This window comes from Myotis myotis, unplaced genomic scaffold (assembly GCF_014108235.1).
Source record: "Myotis myotis isolate mMyoMyo1 unplaced genomic scaffold, mMyoMyo1.p scaffold_m19_p_1, whole genome shotgun sequence".
In the NCBI taxonomy this organism is placed as follows: Eukaryota; Metazoa; Chordata; class Mammalia; order Chiroptera; family Vespertilionidae; genus Myotis; species Myotis myotis.
The window spans coordinates 170935344-170952763 of record NW_023416313.1 but is presented as its reverse complement, the minus strand read 5'-3'; the positions used below and the strand labels follow the sequence as shown (position 1 = coordinate 170952763).

Below are 17420 nucleotides of genomic sequence, written 5' to 3'. Positions count from 1 at the left end.
TCCACTCAATAAAATGTGCTCCATGCTATGGACCATTATGGTTCTTTTCCATGGACCATTTTAAATGCAGGCCTTCTCTTTCTTCTCAGTAAGGATTCCTACAGGGTAGTCCTCATTGCCCTAAGAGTTTGCTCCCTAACCATCTGGGGGATTTTATTTGAATTCTATTTGATCCTTTGTATAAAACTGTGAATTTCGTGTCCCTTACATGTTGGCCAATTGACTCTCACCGTGCTGTTTCAAAGCATTTGCTCTGATCTAAAATTGTATGGTTTGTTGATTGTGAGTCAATTCTCTTTGGTAACCCTAAGTTCATACTTTATTGAATTCAGTCCAGGTCTCTTTTCACACCCGCCTCCCTCTCCTTATTCCAAAGCCTTTAGGTTTTCGTATGAAGCAGTAATGAAGTAAATGATATCTGGCACTCCTATATGGATCAGTAATGACTCAATCCAAATTACTAAGTGAAAAGCAGTAATGGTTATGATAGCTCCCTAGTACCCGGCATATTTACAACATAGACAAGAATCAGTTAACAAATTTCTAATCCCATAAGCTGTGACTAAACTCTGTCTTGCTTTAGACAATTGTGGGAACTTCTTGACAAATGACTTTCCAATGCTCAGACAACTGAGGAAATGCTCCCTTCCCACGTAGCCCAGGAAAAGCCTGTGCTGGAGAGACAGGCGATAAATCAAACCCTTGATTACATTCAGGCTGTCATTTTAAAATATTAATCTGCAGTGCAATGAAGATATTTGAGTTAAATTGTAATATTTAAATAAGCTATATCCTAGGAAGCTTAGTTTAGGCTTAATTTATACTCAGCTTTGGGCCCAGCAGCACATGGCACGGTGGCCAGCCATGTGCCTGAGGCACTCTCCATGCCACTACATCTGAGGAGCTGTGAAAGGAACGCAGCTACCATACGCTCCAAAGGGCTGGGGCAATTACAGCCCTCTACGCAACGGCATTATGAATTTCTGGAGCTTATGTGTCAAAAGAGCTTCCATGCACACTGCCTCTTAACAATGCCGCCACTGAGTCATAATGGACAGTATTCTTTTTGCACATTGTCCACTGTAAAAATGAGATTCACATAACTTAAGGGGTTTCCTGGAATCAAGAAACATGTTAGGCCCTAACCGGTTTGGCTCAGTGGATATAGCGTCGGCCTGCAGACTGAAGGGTCCCAGGTTCGATTCCGGTCAAGGGCATGTACCTTGGTTGTGGGCACATCCCCAATAGGGAGTGTGCAGGAGGCAGCTGATTGATGTTTCTCTCTCACTGATGTTTCTAACTCACTATCCTTTTCCCTTCCTCTCTGTAAAAAATCAATAAAATATATTTTTAAAAAAAGAAACATGTTAGATCCTGAACAATCTGGAACTTGGGTTTATAAACTTGCAGGCCAGGTAGCTCTTTGGTATAACATGAAGTCGCTCTTCAAGTCTGTACTTGCTATGGACCTAGTACAGTCCTTTGCATATAATGGACACTCAGAAAATGTGGGTGGAATTGAACTGATACCCCACTAGGCAAGTGGAGCTGGCTGTCTAGTCAGTTACATAAGTAGAATGTACATGTCTAAATAAATAAGGGCATGCTTGCACTCCTCCCATAGGCGCTGTGTTAACTAGACTGTCTGTTTTTAAAATCATTCTTTACTTCAACGCATAATACCAGTTTTAAAAGAGTAATCGACACATGTCTACTATTGCAGTTATGACCTACATCCCCTCTAGGTAAGAGTCAGCATGAACTTTTGGTTTTTTTTCAGAAATTAGCAAAAATAAAGCACCCAGGATCAACTATCGAATTCCTTACAAAACATACTATCAATCAATATATACATAAATCATAAGTCTCCTAACACAACATTTCTTATTGAAACGGGCAGACTACACTGCCATGTTCTCTGTAGAAGCCACTGGGAGAAACTTACTTCCTTTCCTCCTGAGGCAATGAATGATATATGATAAGCATAAAATATTTCATTACCCGCACACAGGAAAATAAAATCAAATGTCAAATTAATTATGGAATGATCAAATATATAACTTACTAGGACCAAAGAGCAGGATAACAAACACCTTAGATTTGTGTAATACTAAGCACGTTCCTATACATTATCTTAATTAATCCTAGTGATATATTAAAAATTACATGAGTTTACAATGCCTCTTAACCCATATTTCTGCAAAGGCTTAATTCGTCACGCCCCCATTCTCTGCAAATGCTCTCCAGAGTACTGAAAGGACAGAGCAGGACTGATGGCTTGTCCTTAACCCCTCTTCCAAGAAAAAGCCGCAGGGTGTATCAGTTACTCAGCCTGCCCTTATCTCGGCCAATGGGAAAGCGGGGGAAACTAGCCCAAGGCCAAAAGTATGCTGCCCCCCCCCCCTGTCTTTGTGTAACCAGACCCTAGCTGCACCCTGCCCCTGACCCCAAGCCCTATAAATTCTTTGTTCTCTTGGGATTCGGGGCTCTCTCTTGCACCCAGTAATGGAGGCAAGGGGGGGACCAAGCGAGCTTGTATAAGAGACCCTCTGCTTTTGCATCGGACTGGCTCCCTGGCGTTGGTTTTTTGGGGATCTTGAAATCTGGGCATAACAAGTACCCCATTTTAGAATCACACAACATTCATAGTTTGTGAAGATTAAAATTTCAAGCTACTTTTTTTAAACCATTGGTGAGTGAGATCAAATTAAAATAGAAATTACTTAGCATTAACTCTTGAGAGCATCAAAGTGCAATTGTGGGGGGTGGGGAGATAATTAAGCTTTCAAACATAAAAAATTAAGAAATTACTTCATTTTCATTACCAGCTCTGTGATTACCTGCCTTGTTCAAATCAAAGGCACTTTTTCCAAGGGAAGAGTTTGGATGGAAGAAAAAAAATACACTTCTTTATTTCTACCTGTATCTTATTTGCAGCTTCACAGCAGGCAGTTGCTTTCTATCCCTGAGTTTCTATTTTTTCATCATTAAAATGAGGGAGTTGGCTAAAACAATCTCTCAGACCCTTTGCCTACACTGTTATCTAAATCTTATATCAGCAGCATTGTCTTTTAACAGCACTTTGTTCACTGGTCTTCTCTCGGTCTCACTATTCAGGTTGGAACTTTTTTGAAATGAAAGCAATACTGCCAGGTTTGCATTAAAGTATAGCATCTCAGCATAAAGGATGGGATTGTGCTACTGATGCCTAATAATGATAATAATACAACTACTACGTTTAATGCTTACCAAGTGCCATGAGATCTATAGATATTATCTCAACAAACACAACAATCTTGTATTATTACCTAAATTTTTCATATTAGAAGAGCTAAAGTAAACTGCCCAAAATGCAAATTAAAGCCATACTATTAATAAAACACTCTATTTTCAGAATGTTGGGACACGCTTTTCCACTCCAGTTCACAGGGCAGAACTGTCAAGGTAATGGGAGGCATGGATGAGTTCATCCGGGATATGTATGCATTTTTATAAATCTGCACATAAATTCACTATGAATTTATTTCCTCCTGCAAAAGAAAACCCTTTGTAATGGAAGATGGGTTTGCAACTGTCATGCCATTTTCATTGTAAAATGAAAACTCAAGATAGTATTACTGGAACCACAGTGATATAAAACCTCAGTACTAAAAATGGAATCTTGTAGTTCAGAAAACTAGCAACAAAGAGAATTACTGTTGAAAATTTAGGCATTCATGTTAAAATTCTAAAAACAAATAGAAGATAATTGTGAGTGTAACTTCCCTTAAAGATAATATTTTGTCAATAAAGTGAAAAAATACTGTGAGAATTATGTAAATCATATATATATAACATTCACAGTAGTGCAGTTTATTTATTTATTTATTTATTTATTTATTTATTTATTTATTTATTTATTTATTTTACTTATTGTTGACATTATTACAGATGTTCCCCAACCCCCTCCTTTACCCACCTCCACCCATTTTTCATGTAATTTTTTATATTGTATGCCTTCACCCCTCTCTCCCCGGCCATCACTACACTATTGTTTGTGTCCATGCTATGTATATATGATATTTGGCTAAGAGAAATAAGCCAGACAGAGAGAGCTAAATACCACATAATCTAACTTATATATGGAAACTAATGAATAAAATTAATGACCAAAATAGAACTAGAGGCATATATACATGGAACAGACTGACAACTGTCAGAAGAAAGGGGAACGGGGGAGGGGACTGGATGAAAGATTGCAATAGTTTTAAATTAGAATTCTTTTTCTTTGAAAGTAATTCTGTTTAAAAATAGGTACATTGTTATTGACAGTGTAGATGATGCTTTCTAGCAAAAGGAAAACTGCCAATTAGAATATAGAATATAGCCTGTCTAGTGGGAACAAACACTATTCTTGCCCTGAAATGAGCACTGGGTACTGTCATATCTAATTCTTTTTGGTAGTAGTTATCTTGGTCTTGCCTCACATGCACTTATTCAGCTGATTTCTCAAGAACCCTTTGCAGGATTAAAAAAAAAATAGAATAGATATTTGTACTACTGCATTTTTGGGGGTGGATGCTTTATTTCACAGTTTCAACCTTCAATCTATGTATTAACTATCTCCAAAAGTTGTATGTTGTTTTCATATACATATTGGTTCTCATACTGTTTTGTTTTGCTTATCAATTAAATTCAGATTTCAATATTTTCTATTGTAGTCAAGATGGAATAATAGGGACTAGAGATTTCTCCCATATGAAAAATCAAGAAGTGAACCAAATATATCAAACAATGGCTTTAAATATACTGGGGATCTGTCAATGAAGGACGGTAATAACAAGGAGATAAAAACTAATAAGGTGAGCCTTTCTATTCATTACTTCAGCTTACTGTCAAGAGAATTTCTAGGCACTGTGAGGAGAGGGAACCCAGACGGAACCCATTGAACTCTCTGAGTTAAAAAGACAGAGCTGAAAATCTGAGAAGACAAAGGCACCAGAGGTCACAGGGAATACTATCAAACAGAAGACAGCTAAGAGAAGAAAAACTCTAACAAGCTGCAGAAACTTCATCTTTTTTTAAAAGTTTTAATATGTTTTTATTTATTTTAGAGAGAGAAGAAGGGAGAGGGAGAGAGAGATGGAAACAGAGCCCAAATTTGGGCATGTGTCCTGACCGAGAATTGAACCTCTTGGTGCATGGGATGATATTCAACCAACTAAGCCACACCAGCCAGGCCAGAGGGTTCATCTTAAACAATCATCTGAGGAATGATAAGTATATGTATGTGGTGAAACTATCCAAGGCCAGGTTAAGAGCCATGGAAATGAATTGCATATAACAGTGCTCAGCATTCCCAAAGGCCAGACATAGTGCTTGTTTCTACTCGGCAAACTAGAAAATCTTGTCATTCATGAGTTAGTAGACTCAGAAGAGTCTTGGTTCAGGACTGAGGGAAAATTTTCCTTTTTTTAAAAGCACTATTTCATTCCCACTTAACAAAGTTCAAAAGCAAGTTTTAAAGAATCAAACTATTTCTATGTAGTCCCAGAACAAAGCTCAAGAATATGCATAGGATGCCAAAAATACCCAGCCACCATCAGGGCAATATTTGCAATGCCTGTCATTCAATATAAAATTACCAGGCATATAAAGTAGCATAAGAATATGACACATAATGAGAAGAAAAAAATATATCAATCAAAACTGACTAAGAATGGATAGAGACACTAGAATTGGCAGTCCAAGACAATTAAGCAGTTATTAAAAGTTTTGCATGTTGAACCTCATAGAGAAGGCAGAGGAGGGTGGATGGGAAGAGATAAACCAATGAACTTGTATGCATGTATGCATAACCTATAGAGACAGACAATGGGGTGGTGAAGGTATGCCAGGAGATGGGAATAGGCTGGAAGAGGTTAATGGAGGAGAAAAGAAAAGTCTTGTATGCATTCAAAGAATTAAGTAGAGAAATAAAATGTCAAGGGAATGAGAAGATAAGCCACAGATGGGGAGTAAACAGTTTCAAAAGGCGCATGTAATAAATGATTCTTATCCAAAACATTCATAGAACTTGTAAAACTCAACAATGAGAAACAATCTGATTAAAAATGGGCCAAAATTTTTAAAAGACACTTCACCAAAGAAGATATACAGATAGCAGATAGCATATGAAAATATGCTCCACAACATATGTCATCAGCAAAATGTAAATTAAAACAATGAGCTACCACTACACAGCTATTAGAATGCAAAATCCAGAACTGTCAACACCTAATGTTAGAGAAGATATGAAGCAACAGAAATTCTTATTCATTGCTTATGACAAAGCAAAGTGATACAGCTATTCTGGAGGACAATTTGGCAGCTTCTATAAAACAAAACATACTCTGTTCATAAGATCCAACAATCATGTTTCTTGGTATTTATGCAAAGGAGTTGAAAACATGTCCTCACAAAAACCTGCATGTGGCTGCTTATAGAAGCTTTATTTATAAATGCCAAAACCTGGAAGCAACCAAGATACCCTTCAGTAAGAGAATGGACAAATAATCTACACAATGGAATATTAGCCTATATAATAAAAAGTTAATATGCAAATTGACCCAATGGCAGAACAACCAGTCACTATGGCATGCATTGACCACCAGGGGGCAGACATTTAATGCAGGAGCTCCCCCTGGTGGCAAGTGTGCTCCCACAGCCAACCTCCTGCAGTTTCCCCCTGCCTCCTGCCTGTTGCCCTGAACGGCCCTGATCAGGATCAGGACTGGGTGAGATGGCCCCAATCAGCCCCGATTGCCGGCCAGTCTGAGGGACCTCACCTGTGCATGTATTTGTTCACCAGGACTCTAATTTAGTGATAAAAAGAAACCAGATATCAAGCCACACAAAGACAAGGAGGAAGCTTAAATGCATATTACTGAGTGAAAGAGGCCAATCTGAAAAGGCTTTCTGAGTCCAACTGCAGTTGACCTTAGTGACAACATAGGTTTGAAATGCAAAGATTCACTTATTCGATCTAATAAAGAGGGAATATGCTAACTGACCCTCACACCATCGCAAAGATGGCAGCACCCACAGCCAATAAGCAGGGAAAAGGCTAATTGACTACCCCGCCCTCAAAAATGGCAGCGCCCACAGCCACAAGATGGCCAGCAGGGGAAGGCAGTTGTGGGCAATCAGGCCAGCAGGGGAAGGCAGTTGTGGGCAATCAGGCCAGCAGGGGAGGGCAGTTGTGGGTGATCAGGCTGGCAGGGGAGCAGTTAGGTGTCAATCAGGCTGGCAGGGGAGTGGTTAGGGGGTGATCAGGTTGGCAGGCAGAAGCAGTTAGGGGCAATCAGGCAGGCAGGCAGGCAAGCAGTTGGGAGCCAGCAGTCACAGATAGTGAAAGGGATGTCTGACTGCCTCCAAGGGGTCCCAGATTGAAGAGGGCGTAGGCTGGGCTGAGGGACACACCCCCAGGGCATAAATGTCATGCACCAGGCCTCTAGTATGCCGATATTTTTCCAATAAATACGATTGGCTCTTCTTATCAGTGGGTTTCACATCTGCTAATTGAACCCATCATGGATCAAAGCTGGCATTTTTTTATTCCTAACTGTGGTCTCCCAATTGCAGATTCCTAACTGTGGATCCAAAATACTGTTTTGGATCCTTAGTTGATTGAATTTGCTGATGCAAAGGGCTGATTATAGAGTCAATAGTTATATTCAGATTTTCAATTGTGCAGGTTCAGTGCTCCTAACCCCCCAGCTGCTTAAGGGTTAACTGCATATGACCTGGAAAAGGCAAAAATATGGGGACAGTGAAACAATCAGTGGTTACCATGGGAGTGAGGAGGGATGAATACGTCAAGCACAGAGGACTTTTAAGGCAGTTAAAATACCATAATGATGAATACATGTAATTATATATTTGTTCAAACTCACAGAATGTACACGAAGAGTGAACAAAAATGTAAACTATGGACTTTGAGTGATAATGATGTAGATGCATCAGTTGTAACAAATGCACCACTCTGGTGGGGGAAGGCTATGCAGATGTGGGGGTAGGTGTATTGGAAATAACTGTACCTTCCCCCCAATTTATCTGGGAATTTAATTCCTCTCAATAAATAGTCTTAATAAAAAGAAGAATGCTGCCCTAACCGGTTTGGCTCAGTGGATAGAGCGTCGGCTTGCGGACTGAAGGGTCCCAGGTTTGATTCCGGTCAAGGGCATGTACCTGGGTTGCGGGCACATCCCCAGTAGGAGATGTGCAGGAGGCAGCTGATCGATGTTCCTCTCTCATCGATGTTTCTGACTCTCTATCTCTCTCCCTTCCTCTCTGTGAAAAATCAATGAAATATATTTAAAAAAAAATAAAATAAAATAATTTTAAAAAAAAGAAGCATGCTATGTGGAGACATGGAAAATGCAAAAATCCAATTTGAATTTCCCTAGATAGAAAATAAAATATATGAGGTAAAAAATACAGTGGCTTGAATTAACAGATTAGATATTATAAAATAAAAAGTTACTAAATTTAAACACGTAGCAATAAAAAATAATCCAACGTGAAGCACAGAGAAAGAGAGAAGGAAGGAGAGGGAGAGAGAGAGAGAGAAACCATTTGGATTGTGGGGCAACCCTAAGAGGTCTAATACATGTGGAATCTCCAAAAGGTAAGGGAAGAAAGAATATTTAAAGAAATAATGGCCAAAAGTTTTTCAAATTTGAAGAAAACAGCAGACCTACAGTTTCAAGTAGCTCAACAAACCTTCAGCACAAAAACATAAAGAAAACTACACCATGGCACCCCATAGTTAGGTTGTGCAAATGAATAAAGAAAACAAAGTCATGAACTGAGGGTGGTAAAGGGCAAAGAGGGTCAAATATATGGTGATGGAAGAAGATTTGACTTTGGAGGGTGGACACACAATAAAATATACAGATGACATATCGTAGAATTACACACTTTAAACATATAATTTTATGAACTAATGTTAACCCAATAAATTTAATTTTTAAGAAACCAAGTAGAGGAAAAAATAAAGACATGTACAGAGGAACAAAAATGAGCACCACAGATTTTTTGTCAAAACAAGAAAATAATTCAATAAAGACACTGGAGCAATATCTTCAGAGTAAAGTTTTAAAATGGCATTCAGAATCATATGATCTTTTCAATAGATGTAGTAAAAGCTTCAGATAAAATATAAAATCTATTTCTGAACAAAATTCTTGGCGTATTGGGAATAGAAGATGGCTGTCTTAACTGGATAAATGGCATCTACAATAAACCTACAGCTAATATCATAGTTAATCAAGAATGTTTCCCATCTAAGGTTGGGAACAAGGCCAGGATGTCTGGTCTTATCACTTCCATTTAGCATCATGCTGAAAATCTTAGCCAGGGATATAGGGCAATAAAAATTATATCAGGCTTTTTTGAATGCAAGTGTGTGAAAAATGGTAAGTCTATTATAAAATTCATATGAAAATAATTCAAAGGTTCTAAAATAGCTAAAACAACTTTGAAAAAGTTGGAGGAATAACACTATCTGATTTTGAGACATAAAGTAAAACTGTAGTAATCAAGACCTTGTGGTATTGGCATACAGATGGATAAATACATCAATGGAAGAGAATAGGTAATTCAGAAATAGATACACACATATATAGAGAGATGAATTTCATTAAATGTACAAAAGCAATTTAGCAGAGAAAAAAGATGGTACTTTTTAATGTCCATAAACAAATTGATGAGATTGAGCCTATAACTTATACTATATTCACAAATTACATCAAAATGTATCATAGACCTAAATGTAAAACGTGAAACTATAACATTTATACAAATGCAAAACCAAAAATTGGTATAATATTTGAACAGCATTTAACTAAAAAAGATAAAGGATAGCACATGAAAAGATGCTTAAAGTCATTAGCCATTAGAGTAATGCAAGATAAAATCACTGTAAGATACTGCTACACACATATTAGAATGATTAAAATTTAAAACTGGTCTTATTAAGTGTTGGACAGATTTTTATGATCTAGAATCCCCATATAGCGGTAGTGGAAATGTAAAATGGTGAAACCACTGAGAAAGTGTCTTAAAAATTAAACATATTCCTATTATATGTCCAGCTATCCTTCTCTTAGGTATTTATTCAAGAGAGATGGCCCAAATAGCCACCATAAGATGAATGTATAAACTGTGATATTTTGATATAACAAAATGCTGCCTAGCAATAAACAAAATAACTGCTCCTAAACCCTATGGATGGATCTCAAAATAACTGCTGAGTGGAACCACACAAAAGAGTGCATACTGAATTGCCTATTTGTATAGAATTCTAGAAAATGAAAAATTCCCGATAGCATGGGAAAGCAGGTCAGTGACTGCCTTGGCTTCCGGGAAGGGGGGGTGGGGGGGGAGTTAAGTGATGGCTTCAGGGCATGAGAAGCTTTTTGAGGGGGTGGGTATGCTCATCATCTTGTCTGTGGTGATGACTTCATGGAGGTATACATAACTCAAAATGTAAACTTGTACACTTTAAATATGCAGATTTTATGCTTTGTCAGTTATACCTTAATAAAGCTATTTTTAAACTTTAAAATTTCCAGCTTCTCCTGAGAAAGCTCTAGCTGCATTGCATCTGCTGGACTGTGCTGTGACAGAAGCTGTCCCTTTTCTATCAGTCACCGGCTGTCAAGCTTGCCACAGTCCCTGTCCCTCCCCTTTGTTGCTGTTATCTTGTCTTATTCATTTACTTGACTGCCTTAGGAATTTGAATTCATGTCTAGTGATTAGTTTCTTGTCTTCTGTTAAAAAGCAAAGAAATATGATACGAAGTGAAGCAAGCCAGACAGAGAAAGACAAGTACCACATGATCTCACTTATACGTGGAATCTAATGAACAAAATAAACTAACAAAACAGAAACAGACTATTAGACAGAAAACAGACTGAGAGCTGACAGAGGAAGGTGGGTTGCAGGGATGGGTGAAAAGGCGAAGGGATTAAGCAAAACAAACAAACAAACAAATCCCCCCCAAAACTTTTAGACACAGACAACAAAATGGTGATTACCAGAGGGAAAGCAGGGTGGGGGGAGGTCGAAGAGAATAAAGGGGAGATCAATGGGTAAATGGTGATGAAAGGACTTGAGATGGTGAAAACACAATATGCAGAGGATGTACTATGGAATTGTACACCTGAAACCAAAGTGTTCCCAATAAATTCAATTAAAATATATTAAAATAGTTTCTTCCATCAGACTTTAAGGGAGAAACAATCCAACTCCCTTAACTCAGTCTATGGGATCCTCTGTTGTTTGGTCTCTACTGATTTTCCAAACCCATTTCTTATCAGTCTCTATACGCAAGATGCTCTATATCTCTTACACACAATTGCCCACATTCCCAAATAAGCTGCTGGTGTTGGGTTTGCTTACTTAGCATGCTAATGAGATCCCTGTTGAAACTATTAACAAAGAGAGTAGGGGAAAAAAAAAGGACTGCCTTTATATTCATGGTTAGGGACTTTTCGTTTCTACCAAATGATTATTGGAATTCATTTTAGGTCTCTTCAAGAAGGAGTTGTAAAAAGAAAAGAATCCTTGAGAGAGAAAAAATGATTTCTTGCTGTTTGGTACAAGACATAGGAGATTTAAAAATAAATGACCTGGGAAAATGAGAGGTTGTAAAAGTTATGAGCAACCATTTCATCAGCACAGCCTGGTATAGATGTGATGGGCCAGGTGTTATCCAAAGTCTCTCATTGTCTTTAGCCATAAATCTTCAGATGTCAAAGTATTGTTGAGTCAAGCCTATAATTCCTAGCTGTTAGGTCAACCTGTTACAGATAAGGTTGTAATCTTTTTTTTCCCCTGCAAAGTCACCCAAACCCTGTCAGATTTTCTTATTTGAAATATTCTTCTTACCACTTGCTTCCAAAGCTGTACAATAAATACTAAATATCATGAGAGTATTAAGCAAGTTCATAACATTAGTTTTATTCTTTTTGTAATTTGCATAAATACTGTCAACATGAGATAACTGCTTGTATATCTTGCATGCCTGTCTCACATGTATACTCAAATATTATATTATTTGTAATAGTTTCACATTATATACTCACAAATAAAACTTCTCATCCCATACTGGATTCAAATTTCCAAAAATGGTTTTAGTTCTTCTTTTGTTCTTTCCAACTTGAACTGTAACATATGGATCACTGGACCCCGTTTTGTCTTTTGCCTGCAACCCTTGTGCAGAAACCACTGAAATAACAAAAATAATCATTTTAATATAAAGGTTTCCCCAGAAACAAATAATAATGAAGGAAACTTCTCTATCACTTTGTCCCTGGTATTGAAGATGCATCCCCATTGCTTTTATTCTTATGAGCAGCAGGACTTTAAAAAAATGTTTCATAAAATTATGAATACACTGTACATTAAAATCTTCTTTTGGACTAATATGCTTTTGCCTGTAGTAATAGTAAAATATATATATTAGAGGCCCGGTCCACGGATTCGTGCACTGGTGGGGTCCCTCAGCCTGGCCTGCGCCCTCTCGCAATCTGGGGGCCAGCCTGCGGGGATCAGGCCAAAACGGCAGCCCGACATCCAGGAGGGATGTAGTAGTGCGCAAAGTGGCAGGCAGCTGAGGAAGAGCCTGAGCCAGGACCAAGCGCCATGCTGCTCCCACTCATGTGGGCCCTGTTGTGCCTGCCGCTATGCCAACAGGTAGCACTGCCATGGAGGCGGGAGAGGCTCATGCTGCTGCAGCTGCCCTCACAGCCTTGAGCTGGGCTTCTGGCTGAGCAGCACTCCCGCTGTGGGAGTACAATGGCCACCAGGGGGCAGCTCCTGCATTGAGCTCTGCCCCCTGCTGGTCAGTGCACATCATAGCTACCAGTTGAGCGGTCAGTTAGGCATATATAATTCAAAGGCCTATAATTTAAAATTACTTATTTATTTATGAGTTTGCTGTCAGTACAGATCAACTCAACCCAATAAAAGAATTATCTTTATTCTACCTTGTAAATACTCTGTCAGTAAGTTAAGAGCTTTGGTAAATCTTAACATAATAAATAACACATCTACTGTTAATGTTACAAGCAACCTCAGAAGTTCAAATTACTAGATATCACTAAACTCAAATTTTCTTGACTCAAAGATCAAATGGATGAGAGTTATTGATCCAGGAGTAAGTAAAATGTTATTTGTTTTCTTATTAAGAAAAACTGACTGAGGAGATTATTGGGTACTCTTGCAATTTATTTTTTGCAGGAAGCAACCAAGCTAATAATCTCTTGTAAAGTGTAGGATATTGATGGGTATATTGTAAAGCAGAACCTTCTTCCGCTGGAAGAGCTTTCGATTAGACCAAGACACAGCTTTTGATTAAACAAGACACAGATAGGACAAGACATTACTTTAGTTATCCATTATATATTTTAGAAATTTGAAGTACCAACTAGACTTCTTGTCAATATTGACAAGATTGAAAATTATATTTATTTTATCTGCAATTATTTTAAGCAGTGATTCCTAAGACATAAAATCTCAATGCTGAATACAAATTTTAAAGACTCATTTTTACCTGTAATGGTTATTTTTGCTGACCACTTAGATGTCCCATCCAATACACTCTGTTTGGCTGCCTTTGTGTACTGAACAAAATCCTCTTTAGAAATCTGAAACATTTCTTGAATTACTTCAAAAACCTCTGGCCTATTTTTTTCCCTGATCTTCATTCTTTCTTTCATAGCTGAAATAATTGTCTGAGTCTTGTCTTCCGCACCATGCTTAGAACTCTTCTCCGCTGCTCCTATAATGGAAAAATCAATGGTGGTGTAAGTGTATGTCTGGTTACTTTGAGACGGCCCAAGAAAGGGAGGAAAAGGAGGAGGAACATGAGAATGAATGAATGCTTTTATGCTGAGGAGTCAGAGTGGCTTTTTTGGAAAATAGGAGTACAAGTCAGAATGCTAAGATTCAGGACTTGTGTTTTTGGCAAGTGAATGCACCTCAATGAGCCCTAGTTTTCTCACTTGTATTATTGGACTAAATCAGGGGTTGTGCAAATATTTGGTTTGAGTTTTCAAAAACAACTTTGCAAACCCCCCAAAAGAATGAACATAATCAAATGTATTATATACTGCACGCATCTACTAAATGGATAACCAAATCAAATTGGGAAATATATATGGCAAATGTCACTCAAAATCAATATCACAAATACTTGTGTCCATCCAAAGTGTCTAATATTTTTGTTGATGGAATTTATCATAATTAAATGATTAATTTTTTCTAATAAATTAAAAGCCACCACTATTTGTTGTATTTTGATATACAGAGTAAGATTATATTTGAAATGAAAGTGATTTTGCTTTTTAAAAAAGATTTGAAAAGCATTGGGCTAGAAAACCTCTGAAGTATCGAAGAGACCATAGACTTGACTTATTATTCTATAATAAGGCCATGGTTTCGAACAGACTGAATTCTCACTTTCCACTCAAAACTTTTTTTTTCCTCTAGGACATTGTGCTTTTTTTATGATTGATCTCAAATTTCTGGGCTTTTTTCCCCCGTTTTTAACACAAATCCTTCTGGCAGTGAAGTATCTCCAATAGTTCATTCTTGGATCCCTTACCTTTTCCAATTACCAGACAGATATTCTCTGCGCTTTGTCTAGCCTCTGGGTTGCTCAGTATTACAGAACAAGTAACTAGTGAACCATGATTTCAACTCTCATAGTTTTTTAGTGAGTTTGAAGTGAGAGAGCAAAAGCCCATCTATAGGAACTGCCACTGCTGAAAACAAATATTTTTTTGGCACAGAAGCAATTAAGATGTAGTGAAAAGAATAAGAAACTTGTGTTCATAGCTAGTAATTGTTCCAATATGCCTCTACCTGACTCAGGATTCCCAACGTGTATTAGATTTTTTGAAATATTATATTTCTGAAAATAGGTATACTCATACAGTATTTCATAAAACGTTAAGATTAAATGGGATGAATTACCTGCACAATTCCTTCTAAAAGGATAGCCTCAGTAAACTTTTTTCAAACGAATTCTGTGAATCTTAAGCCAATTTAAGTATAGAAGCTAAAAGAGAAAAGGTCAACTACTAACTTTCCTTTTTATAAATTCGTATACAATTTGACTGCGGTCATTTAGTGAAAACCTTTATTAATTTTAAAGTATAACATTTATTCACTAAAGTGGAAAAATTTATTAGTAATAATCAAGGTGTAATTAGAGACAGTTAAAAGAGAGGTGCATTGTACTAGTAGAAACAACAGATTCCCAGCCATTATCTTAAATAATAATATTATAAAAAACACACAAAAGAACATTTGAGGACAAGTCACATTTTTTAAAAAAAAGTACTATAAATTAGTGCATTCCATTTAAAGTAATTTGCCATTCTAAATGCCCTAGTCCTCTGTTAAAACATGCCCTAGAACAGCTACACATTTGTACATTATGTACCATTAAGCAATTAAGCATTTTTATAATTTATCAATAACTGTGGACTAAAAGGGGCCACATACCAAACCTGACAAGCTCAGGGAAGGCCTGCATGGCTGCTGTACAAACTCAGAGACCTAAAGTAACCAAATAGGATGGTCTGAAATTAACACTCTTTTAAAAGCAATTCATGGCAGTAGTCATGTCCTAGGGCAGTATTTTTCCCTAACAAAAGTCAGTCTTAACTGATCCAGTCTGTCCTGTTTTTGCATCTAGGATAACATACCTGATAAACATGTCTTTGTACCAACAAAGTAATTTCCCCTCAAAGCACAATCACTGTACCAGAGCATAGAACACAAATCCCCTCATTCTTACTGTTACTGTGTTAATTGTTAACTGTTAACTTTCCTGCACCCCCCTGTGTAAAATAAATGTGTCTATCATTTTACTTTTTATCCAATCCCAGAGGTTTCCTCCTGTCCCTCACTTTACTTTCTCCTGCCTCCCTCATCTATCACCAATAGATTTCATGTAACCCACTTATGCCTCCTCTTTTGATTGTAATGCATAAAATAAGATGCACAAATGTCCTTTTCTGGAGCATTTTCTCAGTCCCGCGAGGTTTTGCTTCCTGGCAATTATCATGAGTTTGCCTCAAATAAACTCATAAAAATTCTTACAGGTTTGGATGTTGCTTACGTTGGCATAACTTCACAGCACATAATTCTTAAACAGCAAAATTAATTTAGGCTAGACTAAACACCAGTTGCAATGGTCACCACTTTAACTAGCTAGTTAATATTAATAATAGAAAGAGAGCAAAGGAAAGGGCAGGCATTGTAAACATAGTCCTCTGGGCAGCTTCGCCTGGAAGCTGTAGTTTTACACACCCCCTAGGGAACCACAGGCCTATTCCCTGTAAATCACTGGGGATAGGGGTCCAACACAGGGGAAGATGGGCACGTGTGCAGTGAAGTCAAGGTGACATAAGACAGGTGCATGTCAGTCATTGAAAGCTGGGAGAAAGACAACTGACTAGCAGTGATGGCGAACCCTTTGAGCTCGGCGTGTCAGCATTTTGAAAAACCCTAACTTAACTCTGGTGCCGTGTCACATATAGAAATTTTTTGATCTTTGCAACCATAGTATAACAAAGACTTACATTTTTGATATTTATTTTATATATTTAAATGCCATTTAACAAAGAAAAATTAATCAAAAAAATGAGTTCGCGTGTCACCTCTGACACGCGTATCATAGGTTCGCCATCACTAGACTAGAGGAGTGGAGCCACTGCAAGCACACACAATCCTGAAGGGTTGTTTGGTTAGGCTCCCAGTTTTAATCCCCAAGAATTGTGTTTCTCTTGTTTGTTTGCCCTTGCTCTTCTGCTTCTCACTTGCTCTGTAAGCCACACTTGCCCATGCACGCCCCAGCCATGTGGACCCCACGTGCGATGGACTGCAGCTGGGAACAGGAGCTAAGCTGCCAGATGCTGGCTGGACTGTGCTGGAACATGGAGCGGAAACTCTTGCCCTGTGAAGACACCGCTGGACTTTTTCCGCGGGGAGACAAAGAGAGATGGGACCTTGGAGGGGAACCCTCTTAATTTTACACCAATAAAGCTTTCCGTGGTACTTCATCCTCTGATGGGGCAGGACATTATTTTCCCTGGGGCACGCCAAGAGCTCCACTTTTACCAGTAACAGGTGGGGACAGAGAGGGCACCCCACCAATAACAGGATTATTCAATGAGCAGATTTTATAAGAACTGGAATAGTTATTAAATAGAAAGAACAGTGATGGCTTGAAAAGTTACCTACAAGATTAAAAGTGTCCCAAATGTTTGGTTTGCAAAGGCCATTCTAAGAATGTTCAAAGAGAAGTATCTTAAAAATGTTGACTCCCTCCAATACTCTGAGCAACTATTATCTTTGTGATAATGAGTGTTTCCCAACAGCTC

The 17420-nt window shown here is 38.0% G+C and overlaps 1 protein-coding gene across 1 annotated transcript in view; it reads right to left on the bottom strand.

Moving 5' to 3' along the window:
- UNC13C (unc-13 homolog C) overlaps positions 1-17420 on the bottom strand; it is a 558354-nt gene that overhangs the window by 282901 nt on the left and 258033 nt on the right. The window contains exons 9-10 of the mRNA XM_036302049.1: positions 13580-13807; positions 12111-12252 (exon numbers count right to left, since the gene is read on the bottom strand). Of these exons, the coding sequence (XP_036157942.1) occupies positions 12111-12252; positions 13580-13807 (370 nt within the window). The remainder of the gene's footprint in view (positions 1-12110; positions 12253-13579; positions 13808-17420) is intronic.